Here is a 25,946-nt window from a genome sequence, read left to right on the forward strand (position 1 = left end):
TGCAAAATCTCTTTAAAGGCTTTCCAGCTTGTTTCTTCTTCTTCGTCTTCGTAGAAGTCCCTCAACAGGAGAAAAAACTATACAGCTAGCCTGAGGGCAGAAAAACATCTGCTTAGCTGTGTGTGTGTGTGTGTGTGTGTGTGTGTGTGTGTGTGTGTGTGTGTGTGTGTGTGTGTGTGTGTGTGTGTGTGTGTGTGTGTGTGTGTGTGTGTGTGTGTGTGTTAGCGTAGCTTAAGTGTTTGGAGTTAAGACTTTGAAGATGTTTTTTTCTGATTTATGTTCAGTTAAAGGTTCAGTCGGTAAGGTGGAGAAGTCTGCAGAAAGAAAATAGGATAAATACAGTGATCCAAAAAAATACCTTTAACTTGCTAACCAAGCTAAGTGTTTTTACTGCCTTGGGATTGATTAATCGATTAATTTAGTTCACATGTTGACAAAAGGCAGATCCTTCCTCACAGACATTTACACATTTTACCTTCGAGTTTTTAACAGTAGATCCGTAGCAATAAATCAAGCATTGCTTTTAGACCAGAACTTTTAGGTTTTAAATGAGCTTTCTGTGTGAATGAAGAGAATAACGACTCTCAGTTGGTTGCAGTCTACAACCTTACCACTAGATGCTACTAAGAATTACAACCCAGCCCTTTAAAGATTGTGATTTATCTCTCTCTCTCTCTCTCTCTCTCCTCTGTCTCTCTAATTATAAACTATTTATTACTAAATGTTGTAGCGACTTAGGACATTCTTCTCATATTCATAGAATAAATCCAAAACATAATTGGCTTTATGGTCATTTGTATACCAATCCCTATGTACAAAAAAGAACAATAGAAACAAAACATGATCCAACTGTTTTCCTATGGTCTACTTATTCAATATTTATACCTATGAATGCATATTGTATTACAAATCCAATGTCACTAATGAGCACCACAGCTTGTTTGACAATGGGTTTCCAGCCTTCAGGCAGTTAGAAGCAGTTTATTTTTGTTGTTGTGAAAAAGAAAAGGAATCCTTGCATCCACCTGGGTTTTCCTTACAGGTAGCAGCACTTAGCAAATGCTCAGGGGAAGAGTTGGTACTGCTTCTTGTTGCTAGGCAACAATTGCAAACTCACTTCAGACCAAGCTGCCTTTTACGAAAAGTTTAAATATTTATAACTTTTAGCATTTGGCATCAAGGGTGCTAAGCACATGCAGGAACATGCATGAAGACATTTTTTACATTCGCAAAATACTGTGGTTGGGCAAGAAGAGGATCCTCGAAGACACTTAGCCATATAGTTTGCTAATAATTCACAGCCTTGGCTACATGTCTAAACCTGATAAAGCAGCTGGAAGAGATAATGAATATCTTAAATTATTTCATCACTCTTTTTGTTGCAGGAGAAACAGATGGTGATCATCTTGAGGGAGATGGGAGAACTGCATGTGACAAAAGTCCTACAATCACAACGACCAAATATCATCACAAATTAAAATAATGAATGACGCATTAAACGCACCTCTATGTTTTCATTAGTGAGATAGTGTTGTCTGTCACTCAAATTGCTGAAGACAAGCAACTTGTGATATGAACGCATTAGAGCCGGGCGATATATATCGAGATTTATGAAACGTCAAGATTTTCTTAAAAATCAATATTGAAATATACATTGTTGTTTATGTCGCTATAGCTTGTTACATTAAAATATTATTTTTAAGAGCCACTATGTTTCCCTATGTCTAGCTTGCCTGCCTCACATCCCGCCGTGGCTTCTCTCACTCCTAGCAAGCTGCTCCCGTGACGCCGCCCCTACATGTACTCTCTGCCCCGCTAATGTCTCGAGCTTGCAGCCAGACATAACAAAGCAACAGACAAAGACAATGTAAAGGTTGGAGAGGAGGAACTGATGATTTCAATCATCCATTGTTCAGCAGAAAAATGCAATCTGCAAGGAATGAAAAAAACATGTTTTGATCAAAAGTTCAAGGACGACAAATTGACTCCATTACAGAGCCGCGCGCGTCAGACGGGAGGACCCGTGTTCTTAATGCACCCGGTGGCCTTGTCTTCTGTCACTGTGCTCAGCTCTGCCTCAGAAAAAACACACTGAATAATCATAGAGACACGTGACCACACAGGTGAAAATTAAACACAGGTTGTGGTATAGTTATTTATACATTAATAATAGGAATAAATTCCCACATATTAATACATAATGTTATTTTGGCTTGTTATTGGTTTTTATTACACACAGAGCCACAATGTTTAATCTGACTCAGTGAGATCCCTGACCTTTAAATACGGTTAATGTTTCAGGTCATGTCAGATGAGCCTAAAGCAGCATGAAACATATGGTCCGTGCAGTGGCGGATTTTGCTATGGGCGAAGTGGGCAGCTTCTTCGGGTGCAAACTCAACAGAGGCGCACTGTGCAAAGGCTCGGATACAGTCTTGTAACCGTATCTGAGCAAAGAAGACCGTTATTCGCGAGCCCTCAGGTGGTTAGGTCTTGTCACGAGCGCAAGAAAGACCGTTGTCCGTGAGCACCTGGAGTGGGGGGGTTCACCCAGGGTGGAAAACCAGCCAGGTTCGCCACTGGGCCCATGGGCCAACACCGCCCCATCTGGCCAGTGAAATGCAGATTGTTGCATTTTTAGTTTGCAACAGCATTGAAAGAGACATTTCATTATATTCTGCACCAGGATACGTCACTTAAAAAGTGAGTTTGACACCACTGGCTTAAACCCTTAAAACCCTCATTTATTATTATTAAGTATTGCTGGGGGTTAATCAAAGTGCCTGTGTTGCAAATATTTTTTTTTTGAGATTTGATCCAGAATTGTCTTTGTGGTAAAAATATATTGAGAGAAAATGTTGAATTGATAACATGTATCTCCATTTTAAGAAAGAATATTGAAATGTGAATTTTGGGCTATATTGGCTAGCCCGAGAACGGATACAAATCCCAACCACCTGATTATCTACTCCCCCTCTTCTTTACATCTCTCTCTCTCTCTCTCTCTCTCTCTCTCTCTCTCTCTCTCTCTCTCTCTCTCTCTCTCTCTCTCTCTCTCTCTCTCTCTCTCTCTCTCTCTCTCTCTCTCTCTCTCTCTCTCTCTCTCTCTCTCTCTCTCTCTCTCTCTCTCTCTCTCTCTCTCTCTCTCTCTCTCTCTCTCTCTCTCTCTCTCTCTCTCTCTCTCTCTCTCTCTCTCTCTCTCTCTCTCTCTCTCTCTCTTCTCCCATCTTGCGCTTCAGGGGAAATTAATTGATGCTTATCTTGTCCTGTAGTGTTGGTTGGCAAACTTGCCTTTTTTATCAGCTGCTTTACTTATTGCTTTATTTGACACCTCCCCTCTCTGTCTTTATTTATATCCATCCATTCTGCCCTATCCATCTATCTCCATCCCTCTCTTAGGCAACTGGGGTCTTATCACTTAGCTGTGTGTTCAGACTTATAGTTCAATTTGGGTTTCTCTAATAAAAGGAAAGATTTGTTTCCACAACGGGCCGCGTTAACAAAGAAAGGCACACAGACTGAGTGAGACTGGCTGCTGAAAACAACAAAAAGACTGAGTCAAATTGATTCTTTGTTGGAGTGGTGAGTTTAAATGAACCAAAGTAAAATAAAGTGTGTGGATATATGTGAATGAGAAGGAATCTTGCTGGAGTTCAATAATGCCTGCTGAGACATTTGGTAAGTAGTGCAGGAAATTACATAATTTGCTTATTAGCTATGATAGCATTCAAGTTGGGAGATTTCTTACTGAATAAAAACTACGGCAACAACGGAAGCTGTTGATATATAAAGATCGATTCATTAATGATAACCACAATACACCAAAATACTAGTCACTTTAAGCGTTTTACACGATATAAGAGAAAATAAATGATAAATAATCATAGAATAGAATAAGAGTTCAAGGGGTAAGCATAGAAAAAGCATATATTTATTGTTACACCTTTTTCGAAAAGAGCACATTGTTTATAGTTACTTACATCATAATTAACTTTTCTCTATACTTGATTGAAAATTAATGAGTATAAGTATAAGCTCTGCGCAGTAATTTATAAATTCCAACAATGCATCTTTGAACTTCTCCTAAATCTGGATGCCGAGCCCTCATGGATTTTATTCGGTTTTCTTTCGAATTCGTCAGGTGAATTCAATGAGGCCATTTACCAAATATGTGATAAAATACATGATGTGACTTGATATTGGCTCTCTGATGGTCATTAAATCCAACTTTCTGACCCCGTGGCACTTCCAGAAACTCCACTGTTTTTCTAAATCTGTGTTAAAAGTGTCAATTTATGCAAGTACAGTTTACTGCTATTTGCATAAAACAATTGAACAAAGGTCAAAGGGGGGAAAGTATAACATTTTTCTTATACTCTCTCAGTATGGGCATATAAACTGTCAGTCTAATTGCTGCATCAACTTTTTAATTCCAGCTCGCCTCACTCTGAATATTTTTTCCAAGTAAAGATAAACTGGATATTTTGTTTTAAGCCAAGTGATCACAGCAACTAATTTGTTTCTCATGTTGCTTCAAACTTGTTTTTTCAGTGTCAGATTTTGGAGTGAATTACTTAATCAGACCTCTGAAAAATGTTTATTTTTTGCAAAGTCATAACTGGGTTGGTAGTAGTGATCCTGATTTGAATTCATGGGAGCTTTAGGGTTACCTTTTATAAAAGATAAGCACTCTCATAAACATAACCAAAATCATCTGGCATCTGAGATATAAAACACATTGAAACATATTAATACAATATAATATAAATATTTTTTAAAGTGTGATATTGAAAAAGCCATCTTTTTTGGGGGGAGATACACATTGACTTCTGCGTTACAAATGTATCAGAATGTGGTTTGTGATCACTTTTATTGGAGGGAGGCAATCAATGGAACAATATAAATCAGAAAATATATAAATATCTATAAGTAGCTGACTTTAAGACATATGATCATTTGTACTTGCATCCATAATTGTCATTGGTGTTATCAACATTCCATCTCGAACATACTAATGTTCCATAAACTCAAAAAAAGGTCAAAGTTAACCAAGACTGAATACATGACAATTAAGCGATATACATAATAATAAAGCATTTATAGATGTCGTGCCTTCATTGACACAAGAGTGTCATTACACACATACAGAGAGAGACATGAATCCATTTTTAATGTCAAAGACACTGATGCAAAACAAAAGAAAGAAAAATAAAACATTTTTGAAGTGCTTGTCAGATACACACTCATGTACGTGTTATTGTAGACACACACACTCCATCACTCCCGAGGCAACAAACACACTTAAGGGTCCTCACAGATATGAGCTGGAACAAAGGTGGGAAAGATTTAATGTATGGCAGGTTTGTCTTCAACATACGCAAATGGTATACACACACACACACACACACACACACACACACACACACACACACACACACACACACACACACACACACACACACACACACACACACACACACACACACACACACACACACACACACACACACACACACACACACACACAGGGGATTGAGTGTGTATATCTTGTCTCTTGCGTTTGTCTTTGATATTTACAGTTCATGATTCACAGATGAACTGTTATACAAGCGTAATGGAACACTTTGTGCGTGCGTGCGTACGTGCGTGCGTGCGTGCGTGCGTGTGTGTGTGATTCTTCAAAAGGTCAGGTTAAGCAGTTGTGTCGCATCCTAACACCCAAGTACGACTCACAGCAAAACAGGAGCTGATGTGAACATGCTGTGGAAAAACAAATAGGGAACACATGACTGGAGTCCACTGTATAGATTAAAGTGGTCCCAAATGATGGAGGAATGACCGAGACAAAAGCTCTGGGCTGTCAGCCAAGACTCGCCCACACAGAACTATTAACATGAGCAGACATTCCCATAAATCTGGAGCAGAGCTCAGCTGCACTGTTTCACCTGGAGTCTGGAGAAACTTACTGCATGTATATTAGTGTTTGATCATAAGGAGAGTTCACCTGCTTGAATTCTTCCGGCCATAACACAACTGACCTGACTGAGTCCAGTCATAAGCACAACTTCCTATCAAGTATTGACAAACTCAGGTTATTTTTGCAATACAGGAACAAAAACAAAATCCTTTCAAATACTTTGGTAGGGTGACAAAGTATTTTGGGATAGTGTGTTAAATGTATCTCGAAATTGTATTCTTAATTCCATTACATTTTGACTTCTGAAAGGTTAACTGAGTCATGCTTGTTAACTTTATTATGGCCCCAGTCAGTGGGTGGAATATAATCAATCAAGTGAAAACGTTATCCTCCAAATTGCTTTGTTCAAAATAGGAAAAATGGCCAACTGATTTCAGAGAGTTTAAAAAGGGGAAAATTGTGATAGTTGGGTCAGAGCATTTTTCAAACCACAGCTCTCATGAGGTCTCCCTGATCTGACGAGGTCATTATCTATCAAAAGTGCTCTAAAGAAAGAAAATCAGTGAACCGCCAACATGGGTCATGGGTGACCAGGCTCACTGATGCATGTGCTCCCGTGGAGACCTCAACTCATAAGTTCTAGGACTTAGTGGACTTACTGATAGCACAGCATCAGAGGTCTAAAGGAGTCCGTGCCTCAATAGGTCAAAGGTGTTTGGGCAATTTGGGTAAGATGTTATGGTCAATCACTGTATTCATGGTCTTAATTCCTACTCAGGTATTAATTCATGTTAGCTTATTAGACAAGTCCAGCCGACATTGGACAAAATGCTCAATTTGTCTCTGCATCGAGCTCGTGACCTGTTCAGGGGGTATTCAGCATTCCCTGTACAATGATCTGTCTCTTTTAATTTGATGTCACAATACAATACCTGAAATCACGTCTACTTGTTTCCTAATCTTACTGTTATTCACACCAACTCATTGTGTTTATAAATATTAAATTGCATTGGAAAGCAATATTTCTTGTAACTGTTGCCTCAGAAAATGCCCGTGTACCATCACCTGCTTTCATACTTTCCACGAGAACTGAAACATTTTCTTACCTTCATATACAGCTTTGAAGCCTTGTGCACTCACAGCAAAGTCTGTGGTAAACCACAAAGCCAATATGGATCCACTGCTCACTATAGGGGAAGGCAGCATGAATCCTGACAACCTGCAAGACAAGGAATGAAATATTGACATAATACATTTTTAAGGTCAGCAAGACAGACAACATCACATATATAACATATAAATACAAGTCTGCAATGTTGATTCCCGCTGGTTCCTCCATCATCTCCTCTTCCTTGTATTACTTGCTGTGATCAACCATCATGAGGTTTCTCCTTCACCAAGGGGGAATAAAAGGAGTCATTTTCTTACTAATGCACCATTGAGCCACAAAGCACAAGAGTGGATGTTTGTGAAACCAAACACGTGAACACTATGAATGGCTGATGGGACAAATCAAGGATGAAGGACATTGGGTGTCTTTGATGCTATATGTCAAAATGTCATTTCACTGTTATATCCACGTTCCTCAGTACACCCACTCAGAGAAAAAGTCCATTGAATTGGAGGGAGGTGATTTGATCTGAATGTCTGCAGAGGTATTGTGGACATGTCTGACTAGGAGGAGACCTCAGGGCAGACCAGCCCACTCAAGGTATTGCAAGTGTATGTGTGTGTGTGTGTGTGTGTGTGTGTGTGTGTGTGTGTGTGTGTGTGTGTGTGTGTGTGTGTGTGTGTGTGTGTGTGATATATATTTGGTCAGGTTCAATCTAGCCTAAGAACTGCAGGGCATCCCCCAGGAGGAACAAAAGAGGATGTCTGAGGAGAATGACCAGTGGTTTTTACTGTCTTTACACCACATCTGTGGCTCCGACTCGGGTAGTCAGCACGAATCAGCACAAACGAATCAATTAAAAATATTTATTACAACAGCAATTGCTGTGTTTACAGATCTATTTAACAGATTTAACTGTAATATATAATAATATGATTTCATTTTGTTTCAGGATACATATTTATATATACATATATACATATATATGCTGTGTATAATTTCAGATTTCCTCATGTGTACATGTGTATTTAAAAAATTCAAGCAATTATTTTTTTATTCATTGTTTTTTTATTCATTGTTCACTGGACCTTTTCAACTAAGAAACAAATACTGAATTGTGAATGACAAGAAAAGGAGAAATCATGCAGGATTAGGAATAGGTCGAAACTAGAGGTTTGGGGAAAGAGTAGGAAAGGTGAATGGACAAAAAGAATGGAAGAGGCTATTTTGAACTACTGAACAACTTAGAGGACAGTGCACAGAGAAACTGGTGAAAAAAGATGAATAATTTGAATTTTCTGGCCTCAGAGTAAGGACACAGAGGACAGACAAGAACAGATGGAGGGAGCGTAGGAAGCTCAACAAACAGAGAGCGATGAAGGAATGAGAGGAGGAATGACAGAAAAAAGGTGTGTGAGGTGGGGCACAAAAAAAAAAAGAGAACAACGTTTTCTCTACATATAAATGAAATACAAATGTCAGTCCTCTTGAAGATGACACCTGGGTTATTTACTTCAATTTTTTGTTGCTATATCAGTCGTATTTTCTTAGTTGGGCGAAGCCAATCAAAGGATGTCTATTGTTCATGCCAGTGGAGATTAGGGTGTGCTTCAAAAATAGCTAAATCCAAACATGTTTTAGATATCAATATGTTTCAGTGGAGGATGTATCAAATTGATTAAAAATACTTGTGCAAGCACAGTTGTTTTAAATTCCGTTTAAATTTCAATTCACTTTTAATTCCTTATTAGTATTCGTTTGTCATTTTCCCATCGGGGGTTGCTGCAGTGGATTTCTTCTTCCCGTACCGTCTGTCTTCTGCATCCTCCTTCTTCACACTAATCACCTGTAAGTCCTCCCTCACTGCACCCATGATCCTCCCTACTGGCCTTCCTCTTCTTCTCTTGACTGGCAGCTCCATCCTCAGCATCATTTTCTCCCCACAGCTCTCTCAACTGGGTAGTTTACATCATTTTAGAGAAGGGCCCATCAAAAGTGTGTATTCATCTTAGCATATGGATTAACAACATATACACTGTATCAGACAATAGCAAGGAAGGAGCCAATGACCTTAATCCATAACATATTTCAATTTCTAAAACTGATCGTTCCAATTGAGGAATAATTCAAGCTTCACGTTGTCCCATTCGACTTTTACATGTTCTTCCCAAGGCCCTGCGATAAACTGCACAAGCAAACATACCTTTCACTCAATAGTGAAGATTCAAGCAACCCTGTCAAACATCTTCACATCATTTCTACAGGGAACTTCAAAAAATGTTTATAACAGGTAAATAATGTCATCTTTCTCACATAAATGATCTTCTGAAAATCTAAAGGGAAAAACGGAATCAGTATTCACTGTAGACTGCAAATGTTCTGCAAACCAAAGACCTGGAGAAACCGGAGGATCGGACTGAAACCAGGAACACAATCAGAACATCAGAACATTGCAGTGTGGAGACTCTAAGTCCAGATGGTTATCCTCTTAAATTTGATATATATATATAAAAGTTATACCTTCTCCTGGTGAACATTGAAGCCCCAGTACTCATTTAACTTTTTTTTTTTGGGGGGGGGGGGGGGGGGGGGGGGCACAACTGGCACAACTACGCAAAAAAACAACAACAGATGTAACCAAACAGCCCAGTACACACAATGCAACTGTTCATCCATACGGCCCCACTGGTTGCCACATGGGAGCAAGCAGAACTGTTTTTTAAAGTAAGGTATTGCTGATTGTAGGTTTTATTCCCAAATCGAAACTTTGCTTCTAAAGTGATTTCTGCAAGGCAACAACAATGTATGTTCTGTTACCATTACAAGTTAACTTATTTGACATACATATCAATCTTTTTTTTTTTAATTACCATACATATATTGTTGATGTTTTGGTGAATTGCAGGTGATTGTTTCTTTTTTTTTCCTATTGAACAGGTAACATCATGTCTTTTTTCTCGTCTGTGGACAGCGTTTTCTCTGCACCTGCCCTTTTTCTCAGTCAGAGAGAGAATTGCTTGGTCACAGGCTACAATAAATCACCTTGGGGGCCCAAGGGGGACAGCAGTTGCATTCTCACATGAATATTTCACCACTCAACAAATAAGATGGTGAACAAAGAGAAATGAGAAAAACTAATTAACAGGCGCATGCTTTGCCCCATCATTTTTAATTTCACAGGCATATGAACTTTGAAGGACATTTTGCTCCAGGCCAAGGTTAATGTTTGCCACTGGTCAAAAAATTACACCGGGGTTGGCTTGATACAGGTCTTCTATTGATCAAGTAGGCACTGGAGCATTATTGCGTTACTGCGGCTGAAAGCAGCAAAGGTAAAACAGTTTGTGAAGGACTTTGAGCAAGTACATGGACCTAAATCAAGATTCTCTTCAAACAGTTAAACTGAGTAGTTGTTCATTAAAAGTGAATCCATTTTTGGATTTCTATACATTATCTGTACAAACAAGATACAGATGGTGGTCAGCTGTGCAAAAGGTATAATTTAAGCCCAATGTATTGAATATTCCGAGGTACTTGCAGTCTTGCCATATGTGACCTTTGTCTTTGATGCAGAACTGATCAGGAGTAAGATGAGAATGTGTGTGTGTGTGTGTAGACTCACGAACAGTATATCACACTGTATAAGTAGTAATTCTCTCTCTCTCCTCTCTCTCTCTCTCTCTCCTCTCTCTCTCTCTCTCTCTCTCTCTCTCTCTCTCTCTCTCTCTCTCTCTCTCTCTCTCTCTCTCTCTCTCTCTCTCTCTCTCTCTCTCTCTCTCTCTCTCTCTCTCTCTCCTCTCTCTCTCTCTCTCTCTCTCTCTCTCTCTCTCTCTCTCCTCTCTCTCTCTCTCTCTCTCTCTCTCAGGCAGGTTTAAATATTTGGCTGTTTATCTAGTCCGTCAACTGCCCACCCAGCCAACCAGCTTATGTAATTAGACAGCCACTCCGTGATTCCAGCCGGTTGGTCTTTCCAGTCAACCAACCAGCCAGCCATTCGGCTTGCTTCCTTGTGTGTCTTTCTGCTGCTACATCCATCTGTGTGAATGCCCATCTGTATCTGCCCATTTCAGTCGCTTCTTTCCCTCTGCCTGCCTGTCTATCCGGCTGTCAGCATGTCTCATGTCACATATTCTTTTAATCGCCTCAGGATTACTGTTTAGACTGGATGGTCGTGCATTAAAAAAGCATACTCTATCACTGGAAAGTATGATCAGTGCGTTTCCAACCAAGAGATTATCACTCTGCTTTGGAGTAGATGGAGTAGGAACTTTTAATAAGTGCATCGTTTCACATTTCTACAAACTCATACTTGACACCAAGCAAATTTTGGATAATATTGTTGAACTTCAAACTGTCAAGTGGTCGTCAACTTTAAATGAGCCTCTTCTGTCTTGTTGCATGATCCTGCGTTATAAAGCAATAAGCAAAATAATTCAAATATATTAGTGATGCTGTGAATCTGTAGCAAAAAAGAAAAATTAAAGGAAGGTACAGAAGTGAGAAAAGACTCACAGACAGATGGGAGCTTTTATACAAATGACTCAGCTGAAAACGAAATGGTTGTGGTAAAAAAATAAATAAAAAAAAATGTTTTGCAAATAAGATGTTTAAGAAAACAAGTTGGATTTTGTTTCAGGTTGTTTTTTTTACCACTGAGGATATTTATCTTTTCAGTAAAAACAGCAGGTGCACTAAGAAACATCCTTACTACCTACAGTATGAGCTTTAAATGTGTATGCAAATGTAACACTGAAATCGAGCTCAGTCTGTTTCTACAGCCTTGCCACAACAATAATCACAGCCGGGAAGTTACCAATTTGATATTTATTGTCAGACTGATATTTGGCCAAACCACAGTTCTCACCCAGGAGCTGTCATCAGTACATTTGCATAAAATAACTCAATCTAATATTGTCTTTCATATATACATATATTCACCTACAGCAAAGTCATGAAACCTTGAATATGCCCTTGCAGTCTTCTAATAAATTGGACTTACATTTTTTTAGGCTTTTAAAGTTGGTTCAAACAGCTTTCTGAAGCTCACAGTATTTCAATCGGCCAGCTCAAGTGGAATAGATTATTTGAATGTAGAAAATATACAGCATTGATGTTGGCCGGCTGTGACCTCGTCAGTCCCCACAAGGAAGCACCAAGCTGGGTGGTGGGGCTTTCAAATACAGTAAGAGTCACACGAGTGAAGTGGCTAGACACGTGCAACAAATGGGAAGTTTGCAGAGCAGTGACTGGGTTAAGCGCACGTCACAAGAGATATATGTTGTCGTAAGAGGGGTACCACCACGCGAGTGTAGCGGCAGACTCAAGTTGACTGCCTGAATTGGCTGTCAGGCTTTGATTCATTCAAATGAAGATAAAGAGTAGAATTAGCAAGTTAACCTATTTCAAAAACATTAATGCATTACTCAGTGAGTAAAAGCCATTTTCTTCCACCTCCCAGTTCACAGTGGAATAAAATTCCTCTCTCATGTTGATAAAATCTTTTTTTCTTAGCCAAAGAGCATGAAAGATGCCTGTGAAATTAACTTCAAATACACAGAGGCTGATACGCTCCATACTGGTGGCTTCCTTTGTTTGTGTAAAGCCCCGTTTCCACCGCACAAAAAGTCCAGGGCTGGAACGGGATGGTTCGGAGCTCAGAGGCAGCCACGGACGTCCGCCCGCCAGCTCGGCGCAGCACCGGTGCACTACCAAGTCCGCTCATCAAGTTGCGTCGCTGGCCGGTGCTCCATTCCGTGGGCTGTCGCGTGTCCGCATACACTGGCCGGCACCGGAGCTCTGGTTTCCCGACGCTGGAGTTCCAAAACCTGCCAGCGTGTGCGGACACAGAGCTACGGTGCGCCGGCAAGGGGCTCGAGACACGACGTGATGCGACGCAAAGTGATGCGACGCAAAGTGATGCAACACGACGATCGGACTCGGACCACGTCCAATGCCGAAGTTGCAGCTGTCACATCAATGACAATGCACCGGTGCCGACCGGCTTTGTTCCGCCGGAGAGCGCTCCGGTGTCACTTTGCCGGGGCAACGTCACCGGGGCCGGCTGGCGTTCGCTCTCTAGGAACCACACACGGAAGTTAGGTAACAAAACAACTAGTGCAAAGCGGAGTATGTAAACAACAACAACATAGGATTCATAAGTTCCAGATCGGCCGCTCCCGGCTGAGATTACTGTTGCAACAACACATTTCTGCGGAGCTCACAAACCTACATTTTAATCGTACTTTCTGCTGTGGAAACGCGCAACAGATTTGGCTCTGGGTACGCTTTGTCATACTGTTTCATTCCATCCCTGCAGTGGAAACGGGGCTTTAGTTATAGTATGTTCCTTAATTAATTCAGTATTGAAATATCACTATTTAAATCTTCTCATTTCATTATGTTTTTTGTTTGATAAATAGTGCGGAGTTTTTCTCTGGATTTTGTTTTTGTGAAGGTGTGAACAGTCCAGTTTTCACCACAATGGTAGGTACTATCCATTCCAATTAAAATCTTTGAAAAAAAGTTATGAGTCAGGTCACAGCTTTCACAGAATACATGTCATTTCCAAAATCAGATAATCAGGGCTTACTGGCTATTTCATTTTGGCACTCAGAAAATTATTACAGTTGGTAACTCCACACAGTCACACACATTCAAATAAATCAGCCACTTAAGCAATAAATCTCTTGCAAAATACATTCATTGAATGTAAAACAACACAGTAGTCAGCTGGGATATATATATGCATCTCTCCTGGCACTATAAAAAAACAAGCCATCATATATTAAGCAGACCAGTGTAAACGCAAAACAAATATCACAATGTTCTCCTTTATTCTCGTACAGTATTGGGCTTCTACTTGCCAATGCTAGATTCACTCTACACTTGTCAGTATATGTATGTCCCTGGCTGATACTATTTGTTTCAACTGTCAATCTGGGATGTAATCTTTTTTTCTTCTTTTTTTTTTGTTTCCGCTAGAACCTAAGTCTATTAGTGACACTACACAGCCCTGAGTAAATGGAAAGACAAGAACAGTTTGTGGTGGAGAAGATAAAGACAAGGAGGCCTCTGAGGAGAGAAAGGAAGACAGAGAGCAAAGCAAAGAAGAAATGCTAACTCATTGAAAATCACAAATAACTGGCTTTTGGGACAGAAGTGAAAGTTTGCCAACATATAAAGAACAAACAAAAATAGCAGAAAATTGAGATGTAAAGTGTAAAGGTCTGGGTTCAAACACTGGTCGGACCTTTCTTTGTGGAGTTTGCATGTTCTCCGTGTGTGTGTGTGTGTGTGTGTGTGTGTGTGTGTGTGTGTGTGTGTGTGTGTGTGTGTGTGTGTGTGTGTGTGTGTGTGTGTGTGTGTGTGTGTGTGTGTGTGGGCGGGCTTCCGGGCACTCCGGTTTCCTCCCACAGACCAAAGACATGCATTTGAGGTTAAACAGTGACCCTAAATTTCCCTTGGGTGTGAACATGAGAGTGTGTGGTTGACTGTCCCTGTGTGTTTGATCTAGAACTGGCTCTGTAAATGTTGCTCAGATATTTAATACTGCACTTTTACTTGTTTTTGAAAGAGAAGAGAAGAGAAGAGAAGAGAAGAGAAGAGAAGAGAAGATATTGAAAGACATTCATTTTCAGAGTATCGAGCACATTTCATGCCGTCAAACAGAGAAACAAACATGTCTGATTCTGAAGAAGAATTACAGTTCTTTTGCCTGTGGGAATGTGAGTTACCCACTGAGATAGACACACACACACACACACACACACACACACACACACACACACACACACACACACACACACACACACACACACACACACACACACACACACACACACACACACACACACACACTTTTTCATCTTTGAATTTGACTGAGACTGCAGAGGAGGCAGTGGTTCGCTATCTTGCCTCACAGTGTGAAGGTCTGGGTTCAAACACCTTTCTGTGCGGGGTTTTCCACCTAAAGGAACCAGGTGCTAGTCCGGGGCCAGGGCCAGATTTAGCACCAGTTCTTTGTATTTCCACCGCCAAAGCCCCGGCCTATCAGGGTCTAAAAGGGTGCTAAGCCGGCCCCACATCGTTTGCTGGGCCAGAGCGGGATCTGACATGTCATCAGCTGGGGACGGAGTTATTGCAACCCATGAGGCGGAAGAGACGCTGTACCGGCATTCTGAAACCTACAGTGAACATCGGCATATTACGGAGTCCCGGAGTGGCAATAGTGAAAAAAAAATTTGAACGCGTGGGAACGAGATAATACGTTGTTCCCTCAAGTTAATAATGCGAGGGAACGAGATAATTTCATCCGCGATTGCGGACCCGGATGCTCTAATTGAACTGTTGTGCTGCAGTGCTCCTGGGCTGTCCCACAAAGTCAGCTGTGTCGGATATAGAATTTAGAAGCAGTTTTCCGTTGTCATATTTTTCACGCTTTTCATCGTAACATCATTGTTACTAACTTCACTTCCAGGTCTTGCATCACGTTATGACCGCAGCCTGAGGTCTGCATGCGGGCTGCGTTGCGTGTGCGCTCACTATGAGAAGCGATACTTTTGGTTCAACAGCAACTCTAAAACAAACTACGTACTACGGTAAATGAAAGCTTGGATTTGTTTGCCATAAAATGTGGCTTTTGATGGCGCTTCATGTCGATTAGCGTGTGTTTACTTAGGTTGCCATTGGCAACGGCTTTAAAGCTGCGTTCTATCATTCTACACCTCCATTCTTCTCCGATGTTGAAGCATTTGATTCAGACACATCCAGAAATGAAGTGAAAGCAGCAGAAATTCACAATGTAATGTTGAAATGTTGGAGAGTATGACCCAAGCTCTTTCATGCGTTATTTTCATTTAATATTTTTTTCTATGGCCAATCCAGGACTAAAGCAAGACGGACGTGAAAAAACAAGAATGGAGCGGCGAGGAGACGCAATGTTTTCTGACTCTTTGGTTTGCATCCAAGGTTCAGGCCAAACAAAGATGGAGCAACCCGGACGAAGCCGAAGTATAGTCTGTCTCCTTGTTCCTGTATGAGCGCTGCCGGTGCCACATTGGTGAAATCATCAAGGGACAACGTTTTGGAGTGATGCAATGATGTGGCTCTCACTTGGCTCCATTGACAATGGGAAAACAACCGGGTCTTTGGCGGTCCGCAATTAAGAACTGGCAATAGCGCCGGCCCTAAACTTGCACCTGGTTCTTTTTGGTGGAAAAGCTCTATTTTTCAGTAACAAAAAACTTCAGTAACACTGCTATCGTTCCAGTTATATGCAATATGGTCATTATCAGAATGAACTCTCAGTCATATTTCTCAGGGAAAAATAACTACAATCTGGAAACAGATCACATACTCCTTAAATCAAACAAGTGCTGCCTTACATTACTTGAAATTCACACCAATTATTACAATCATTGTGTAAACATTTCCTGTGTTGACCATGCAAATTGTGTTACATTTTTGGGGAAAAAGTCATCATAATTTTCAGTCACACTAGGTATAAATAGGCCCCACTGAATTCCAGAGGGACCAATTTGTCTAAGCTGTGGTTAGGAATAGGAGCAGAGTAGGCTGCTGGCATGCTACCACATTTCACTGGGTTGTCGTCCAGCATTGTTTTAACTAAGAATGTGGTCCTAACATGGGTCACAGTTTGCTTAAATCAGGCAAGATGATGTTTCATTGACTGTGAGCGTCAGATTAAACAAATGAAGTCTTGCTAGGATGTTGCATGTAATAAAAGTACTGATTTTATCTTAGCTGGTGTATTGAGGGTGGACATTTATTCAATAGACCACAGACAGAGTAGTATCTAGTGAAAAATTGCTTAAAGGGGTTTAATTTAAAGGTCTTCCCTTACTGTACAGGGTACCTCAAGATGACTAATGTTGCAATTTGCTGTTGAATGAAACCAAAATGTTTTTCTTGAATAAGATGTTCGCTCTGATAATTAAAAAAAAAAAAAAAAAGGCATTTCACTGGAACCAAAGGCTGGATTTGTCAGTTATTTTTCAAGCAACACTGAGGTGCTGAAAAAGCGAATGCTGAAAACTCTCAAAAAATAACAACCAAAAAAACAATGACATTTGAAATGTTCATGCTGTGTAGGCAGACAAAGTATGAATGTGGCAAGAGGTTCAGCTGTTATTTAGAAAAGCCCTTTCTGCCTAGCAGCAGCGGCATCTGCAAGGGTTTGTGGGTATCCAGACTACTGGCTGTTAGCCAAGTCTCTAGGTCCTTCAGACTAAAGTACTTTCCCTTTCTGTGTCTGTCTCACAGATACAAACACACAAGCACACACAACCTTGTTTTGTTCCCCAGTCTATTGTGGTGAGATGCACATCATGCTCTTACCACCTCCTGAACTGGATGTAGTATTGCAATGACAAAAAATTGTATCATGAAGAAATCTGTCAGTTTAAGTTGCCTGATTTTGCCATTATGGCACAGTTTACCTCATGTATATTATTTTTCTCCAGCCTCTGTTTGGTCTATGTAGGCCATCTTAACTTCATGATCAAAAAAAGATTCCACAGGGCATGCACGATATGTATGCCAGTATGCTTTACTGTTCCCATTTCACCACTAAACAGTCTGAGGAAGTATCTCTGCAGTTATGCACACCTAATATGTTAATAGTGTGTCCAAAGACCTTGAGATTTCAATTGCCTGTGATCTCATACTTCTTGCCAACTCACTGCTACAGTATATGATGTCGCTGCTTGCTGATATTTAATCTTTATTAGTTTTAGGTTGATAGACATAGGTCAAAGTGGCACAAAGCACATATCACTGGTGTACATGGAAATGGAGGAAAATTCCACTGAAAACTGTCCAACAGTCTGATATTGGCGGTTTTCCATTGGTAATGTGGGACGCTTGGAAAAAAAGCACAAAAAAGCTTAAAGTTGTAAATGTGAGTTGTGGATAAGTACCAAATACAGGGACTCTTGACAATTATTTGTATCCATTTGAAAGAAAAAAATATCTCAGAAAACTATATTAAATAATATAAATACGGTCATACATCCCTCTTGGCAGTACACAGAAAAAATGCCAAACAGCTGTGGTGTTGTTTAGCCGACCATTATTTGTTGCTTGGCTGTGGACTGTGTACCATTAAACAGCTGGTTTAATGGTTAATATATGTCGTATGCACTGATCAGCCATGACGTCTTGCACACTTGTGAGGTGAAAAGCACTGATTATGTCTTCATCATGGCATCTGTTAGAAAGTGAGATAGATCAAGCATCAAGTGAACATTTTGTCCTCAATTTAAACTTAAAATGTGAGGGAATGTGAGCATGACAAGAACTAAAGTCCAATGGAAAGACCACTGGGTCAGCAGTGTTCCCAGTTTGCAATGACCAGTGTCTGTCAAACGCCGTCCAAGGAAGGAAGGCTGGTGCTAGTGATCACATCCATTAGATCGCCTTCTGTAGCTCAAGACCTTCCACCCTTAATGTTTGCGGAAAGCTACACACTGCATCGCAGTTTATGTATGGGAGTGAAAAAAGAAAATCTACACAACACTATGGAGGTAATCATAATATTATGACACCATTCATTTAACAGAGTTCAGCAGAAGTAAGTATACCAATTCACAAATTCAAATGTCTGATCATTTTAATATCAGGCAGCACGGTGAGGTTGTGGTTAGCACTCTCGCCTCACTGGGAGAGTATTCTCAGGTTGAGACTGGGGGATCTTTCTCTGTGGAGTTTGCATGTTCTCCTTGTGTCTGTGAGGATTCATCTCAGGATATCCTTAGAGTCCCAAAACATGTGCTTGATGTTAATTCGTGAATCTAAGATTGCCCCGAGGTGTGAATATGAGTTTGTGTGACTGTTTTGTCTGTGATTAACTGGATTAATCCGTCCAGGATGTAACCTGCCTTCACTCACAGTCCACTGGGATCAGCTCGAGCATCCTACGACTAAAATTAAATCTGCAAATTGGAAGATGGCTGGACTGTTTGATAATGGATAATGTGATATTTAAAGTAGCCAATACATTAGATTAGAAGCCAAATAGAGAATTCTCAACAGAACTTTCTAAATTGTTCTGAATGTCCACCGAAAGACTTCAGCTACTCCCTATTCAGTATCAAGGACACTATCCTTCAGTCAATCCATCCGTTTTTCATTATTCCCACTCCATCCAGACTGGAGGGTTGAGGACTGGAGCACAATGCAGCCAACAGATGCTGATACCAGTGTTTGTGGGATTGTTCTACAATCCCTGAGTAACAATGTTTTCCAGCTGTTTGTAGACAAAGTGGATTGAGTTTGCATTGTTTGCACATAATTTTATTCATATTTTATACAGTGTTTTTCCATAGACTTTTTTTAACCCAACTTGCAACTCTGTGATGGGCAAGTACAAGACAATTCAATAAAAAGTGGCCATTCATGTTATCTTGACGTTTAATCCAATTTACTGTCTGTTTCGGTCAGCCTTCCTCTCTTTTCCAAATGTCTGACTATAAAACTCATCATGCGAATACCCTCACATTCACACAAGGAACCGTCCATCAAAATGCTCACCATTACTATTAGATACATATACACGTGAACACACACACAGTTTCTGTTTCTCTCTCTCTCTCTCTCTCTCTCTCTCTCTCTCTCTCTCAGGCAGGTTTAAAATATTTGGCTGTTTATCTAGGGGTGTGTAAACACAGGTAATGACATAAGAAATCGTTAACCAGGACAAATTGTGTCAACCACACAAAAAAATACTGGGGAATTTGTAAAGTCAAGCATCTCTGTCACATTCAACATAGGCATTCTAACTTGTCCCCCGGCTGTAATTTAAATGCAAATAGTGAAAACATTAACATATATGTAACACAAACCATGACTCACTGTCTGGTGTTTCTGTGTGTTTTCATGTCTTTATGTGATCTGTGTATGAGCAGGTTTTACACTACCTGTATACATTTTTTGTCCTTCCCCATGTGCACGTTTGAATTGATTTGTGAGTTTGTCTATAGTGTCTATGTGTATTGTTTTGCGAGTGTGAATGTGTGTGTGTTTGACCACATTGAAAAGCGTATAATCCGGCGCTATGGGCAATATCAACAGAGAAAACCACTGGGCTAAAGTAGGCCAAGCTTCCCTTTAAAACACACACATCTAGATCCAAGCATGCACGCCTGCGCACGCACCCACACGCACACACACACACACACACACACACACACACACACACACACACACACACACACACACACACACACACACACACACACACACACACACACACACACACACACACACACACACACACACACACACACACACACACACACACACACACACACCAATCCACTGTGGGGGAGAAAAGCATTATTTGACAAACCATTAAAACTGATTCTCTATGCTTCTGAGAGACAGTGAGAGAGAGAAGAGAGGAAAAAAAGGAGAGAAGGGGCGGATTAGAGAGAGGAAGCGAGAATTAGGAGACCGCAACCCGCCACCCCCAGCTCCATTTCCTCTACACCGTCTCTCTCACCATCTCATTCTCCCCTCCTCTTATCTCTGTCAGGTTTGTTTAGAGGCCCCTTGACATGTGTCCTCTACATGCCTTGGTGTATGAGGCATTTGTGTGGCTGTGGCCTTCTGTGTGTGTATGCATGTGTATATGCTGTAACTGAAAGATTCCTGACAAGGTGTGAACAGTGAAAGCTTCTACAATCACGTCCACCTACACCCCTGAGGGAAGGACACCTTTATACCCTCCTCCATACACATGTATGCGTGGTGTACAAAGCAGTCCTAAAGTAGTGTATGAATTCCTATGCATATTCATAGTGTATTTTCAGTTTTAGTATGACACGCACTGGTCAGCATCAGGATCTCGGTTGTGGTGATTGCATCATAAATAAGCATTAAAAACTGTTTACCTTGAACTGATACCGCTAATATTTCTGGGGTGGGGACTATAACAACATGATTATCTTATACTTCCACCTTCCCTTGCTGGTGGTAGCTTTGCACCCTCAAACGTCCCCATCTACCCTAAGAGCAGATTTAAAGAGGCAGGGATAGCATTTTGAAGGAGTGAAGGACAAACAGTGCAAATTGCAAATTGTGTCTCTCATGTGTAAATGTGCAAGGCCTCCGGGGAGCATCCGAATCATTGAGAGGCAGCAAGACTGCACAAGGGGATTTTTATTTTTTAAGTTTTGTGCATTTTTTTTTTTTTTTTTTTGGGTAACTTCAGCCCAAAAACGTCATGTTAACTTGTGGAACAATGTCTAGAACAAACTTTTCTCCACACATGGTTAGATAAGCCCCAGACACTATATCTGCATGATCTCAGTATTTCAGTAATTACAAAGAGAAGACCACACAGAGACACGTGCGTACTTATGGTGAGAAACAATAACACAGTTGTAGACCACAGTGTAATTACCATCCAACTGGACCATTATCAGTCATACAGCTGCAGAACTAAATAATTGCCAAATTCTACAGCACTGTGTTGTTGTTTCTGGTTTGAGTCATTCATTGAGTTATTCATTATGTCAGAACATTTATGAGAGTACATGTCTTTTTCCCACGAAGAAATCCTAACAATTAATCTTTTTTCACACCCCAAGCCACTCCCATACTAAGTGAAATATATAATGTCCCTACCATCAGCAAGAAATGTCTGCTAGGCATTATTATAATTAACTAGTGGTCATTGTATACAGATGCTTGAACCCCCTCAACTGGCTCTTGTCAATGCAAAATAATTGTGTTTCTGCTTAGAGTGACACCAGCAGTATTAGATCAAAATAAACTGAACTTATTATATAACTTCGTCATTCTTCCATATCTGAGTTATGGTGTGGAAATCTGTAAAAATAATATGTCGATGTGTATTTATGTGTAAAAATACATGACTATTCATTCTAGGTCACTGAAAAGTTACAAATAATACTCTTATTATAATAAGTCGCCTAAATGGGAATCGTCTTTCTATGAATCGTCTATCTGGGAAAAACACTATCGTCTAACTGGGAATCGTCTATCTGGGATGACACCTGAAATAGGCATCATAGCAGGCTGCACCATTTCCCCTCTGGCATTCATCATGGCAATGGAGTTGATCAGACATGCATCTTGTTGGGTAGTGGGAGGTGGGAGGGCCAGGAATGGCCTGTGTCTTCAACCAATGGATGACATGATCATTATTACAACAACAAAACCATGCACAAGACTCTTGATACAGAAAATCCAGGAAACCATCCAGTTGGCATGGATGGAGTTCAATTCGAGTAAATCACGTTGCATCTCTGTTGTTAAAGGTTAACTAACAGGCGAGCGATTCCACATCAGCAGAGAACCAATACCGACCGTCCTGCGGAAGCCCATCAAGAGCCTTGGACGATGGTATAATGCAGATCTGAGAGACACCCAGCAACTGGAACGACTAAGGCAGGATACAGCTAATGGCCTCAGGCAGATCAACAATATTGCACTTCCAGAAAATCGGAAGCTCTGGGGCTTCCGGTTTGGGCTGCTGCCCAGACTCCTATGGCCATTGACCATGTATGATGTCCCGCTAATCTATGCCAATCGTTTAGAAAAGCTAGTGAACTCCAATGTGAGGAAGTGGCTTGGACTTCCAAAGTGCCTCAGTCGCATTAGGTTATACAGTAATAGAGACCCGTTGCTGCCAATCTCTCGCCTGGTTGATGAATTCAAGTGTGCCAATGTGAGACTGACCATGTCCTTCACTGACTCTGGGGACCCCGTTGTGAGAGGTGCTGGTCCTACCCTAGCAACAAGGAAGATATGGATACCGGCCACAGCCGGGATACAGGCCAAATCTGCTCTCATCCATCGTGACGTAGTGGGTCACGTCCAACAAAGTAAGCTTTGGCCTTGGAAAAGCAACATCTTTCTGGCATAAGGCCTCTACAACCGAACATTGCACAATGGTCATAGAGGACCAACAGGAAGAGGCATCCAGATGTTTCAGAGCAGTAGCTCAAGCCAAACAGGGCTGTTGGATGAGTTGAGAGGGTGTCAAAAAGAGGAAACACACATCAAGCGACTTCTGGAGCATGGAATCCAATAGGCTGAGCTTCATCATTTGAGCCACTTATGATGGCATTCTTCCACGAATCTACAGCTATGGCTTGATAAGGTCCCAGCATCAAAAACCCCGAACCCTCAAAAAACCAAGACGTGCGTTGACAGCCATAATCATTTGTACGGGAGGGGGACAAGCCGAAGCCTAACCCCTCAATCCCTGAGTTAGGTCCACTGAATGCAGCCAGAGATTGGCAGATGCGAGTGGACTTGGACCGGAAACTCATCTTTCCCTCGGAGATTGCAATGCAGCCAAACGTCATCCTCTGGTCTAACTCCTCCCAGCTAGCCTACATAATTGAGCTGACAGTACCCTGGGAGGAAGCAGTTGAGGAAACTTTTTGAGCGCAAGAAGCTGCGGTACTCCGACATAGCAGCTGAGGCAGAGGACAGAGACTGGAAGATAAAGGTGTGCCCAGTGGAGGTGGGGTGCAGGGGCTTTGCAGCCAGTTCAACGTCAAAGACCCTGAGGTAGATCAGAATCAGGGGACAGGCTCACAGACAACACTCAAAGAGCTGGCCGATACTGGCCGCTGAAAGGTCCAGTCACTGGCTGTGGATGCTAGGCTGGGCTGGGCTGCTAAAGGGAACAGCTAACCGCAGGACAAAATTCCAGGCCTGTTCAACATGGAGTGGGCCTGCCTCAGTAGAGGGTGTATTGTGATAAATGGCCAAAACACCCAATGACGCTGGGGTACACAACTGACGATGTGTCCTGGTGGTTAAAACCTGTAGCAGCGTGTTTCAAGAACTCCCCATGGAGTCAGTAGTGGTGCAATTCAAGAGACTGTAAGATCTAGACCTTTCATTAAAGCAAAGAGCAGAGATGCCACGTTCAAGCCTCCCTACATGATGTTCCACTGATCTTGCCTACCTGTTGACACCCTTCAATGTTCTGAATGTGCGAATGTGATTAACAGTGTAAAGCACATTAGGGGCTACTCAAGCAGTGGAAAAGTGCTATGTAAGTGAAATATATTTACCATGTAAACTCACATATAATCTAGAAGAACAACAAAAAGGATAATCACAGTCATCACTGGAGCACAGGATTTCTTCCTTCCTGCAACAGTCTGTCGGTCTCCACACTGACATTGTCTCAAAATCTCCTTTACAACTCTACAGGAAATTAAATTCAAATTATCCAATTAATAATTTTGAAAAAAAAGGGAATAAAAGGAGAAAGAAAAATCACCACGGCTGATAAAAGCCAAACAAAGGTTTGAAATTTTAGCTCTGACGACACCACAGCATTCAGACCAGAGCTGTTAATCCGTAATTAGACCACTGTTTACACTGTTATGTAATTGTTGCATTTATACATGTCAGGAGAAAGAAAATCCATGTTTCCATTTATAGCAATTGCAGAAGAAAGCTCATTTAATGTGTCTGAATGCAATCTTGCAGACTAGTAATATTGATTGAATCGACACATCCCTGCATGTACAGCCGTCTGCGGTTTTGTTGGATTTAGTAATTTATTGTGTTGTCAGTCAGAATTTAAAGGCCAAATGTAAATAAAGACAGTAGCAATAAAACAAAAAAAAAGTTGAATTAACAGTGAAATAAAACATGCTGATTCTTGCTGGACTCATTCTCTGGGGTATAAAACATGACTGACGTCCGAGAGACTCCCCTCCTCCACACCCTTACTCATCCTTGTTTGATTGATTGCCACCCTTCTGTTGCAGCTGTAATCCTTCACTTTGCCAAGAGGAGCTGGATTCCTGCATCTTTAGAGGCTTGAAAGGCCATATTAACCAAGATCCTGGATCTTAAGTGAACACTATGGAATGTGTTTGCTTTGCTTCCATGCTTCATTTATTTTTATTTTTATTTTTTTTTGCATCTTAAGTAAATTGATACATTAAGAAAAAGAGGATGGTGGATCGTCTTTGTGCAAAACCTCAACAGAGATCTGCAAATGTGATAGCTTCCTACATTAGAGAAAATGCGCCATTGGCATAGATACTGTAGTGTCCAGCAGGACGTTTGAAAGAAAGACGAGTTTCTTGTCTGTAACGCTGCTTTCTTCCGAAACTGTACTGCGATTACTGTAGCCCACAACACACCAACACTGTAAAATGGTTGAGAACAGGCATAAATTAACAGGGCTGCTCAATCATTCATTCTCCCCAATCCGGACACACACGCACGCACGCACGCACGCACGCACGCACGCACGCACGCACGCACGCACACGCACACGCACACGCACACGCACACGCACACGCACACACACACACACACAGACACAGACACAGACACAGACACAGACACAGACACAGACACAGACACAGACACAGACACAGACACAGACACACACACACACACACACACACACACACACACACACACACACACACACACACACACACACACACACACACACACACAGTCTCCTCACTCTTTCACAGCTGTCCTGACCCTCCTTCTCCACTCTCAAGCACTCACAGGCTAACTCACCCTTATGGTGCATTCAACTAACACAAACGTTTAGCACCCGACAGAATATCATTATTCAACTTTAACTCTACAACATTAACACACCTTAACTGCAGAAATGTTAAAATACTTTTAGCTTACTTGTTAAACATTGTTGAAAGACCAATATACCAGTAGGTATAATTCAAATTCAGATTTCGCAAGATGTTTTTGCGCGCTTTCCCTGTGATTTACTGGTGATTCACCCAGTTCGCCCAATTTGAACTGTATGAAATCTGTGAAAAAACAGTATAGAAAAAGTAATGTATCTGATAGGAATTTATAAGGAGCTCAAAATATATCTGAATGTCAAGCAGATCTTTTTGCACTTCTTAAACCATG

General features: G+C 41.1%; 1 protein-coding gene across 1 annotated transcript in view; it reads right to left on the bottom strand.

The window, feature by feature from the left end:
* The window catches only part of LOC308106645 (CUB and sushi domain-containing protein 1-like), a gene marked incomplete at both ends in the record, with an annotated part of 411,609 nt that overhangs the window by 258,418 nt on the left and 127,245 nt on the right, over window positions 1–25,946 (bottom strand). Inside the window, one exon of the mRNA XM_080458503.1 lies at window positions 7,024–7,136. Coding sequence (XP_080314629.1) covers window positions 7,024–7,136 — 113 coding nt within the window. The remainder of the gene's footprint in view (window positions 1–7,023; window positions 7,137–25,946) is intronic.

This window comes from Lipophrys pholis (genome assembly GCF_963383615.2).
Source record: "Lipophrys pholis genome assembly, chromosome: 2".
Lineage (NCBI taxonomy): Eukaryota > Metazoa > Chordata > Actinopteri > Blenniiformes > Blenniidae > Lipophrys > Lipophrys pholis.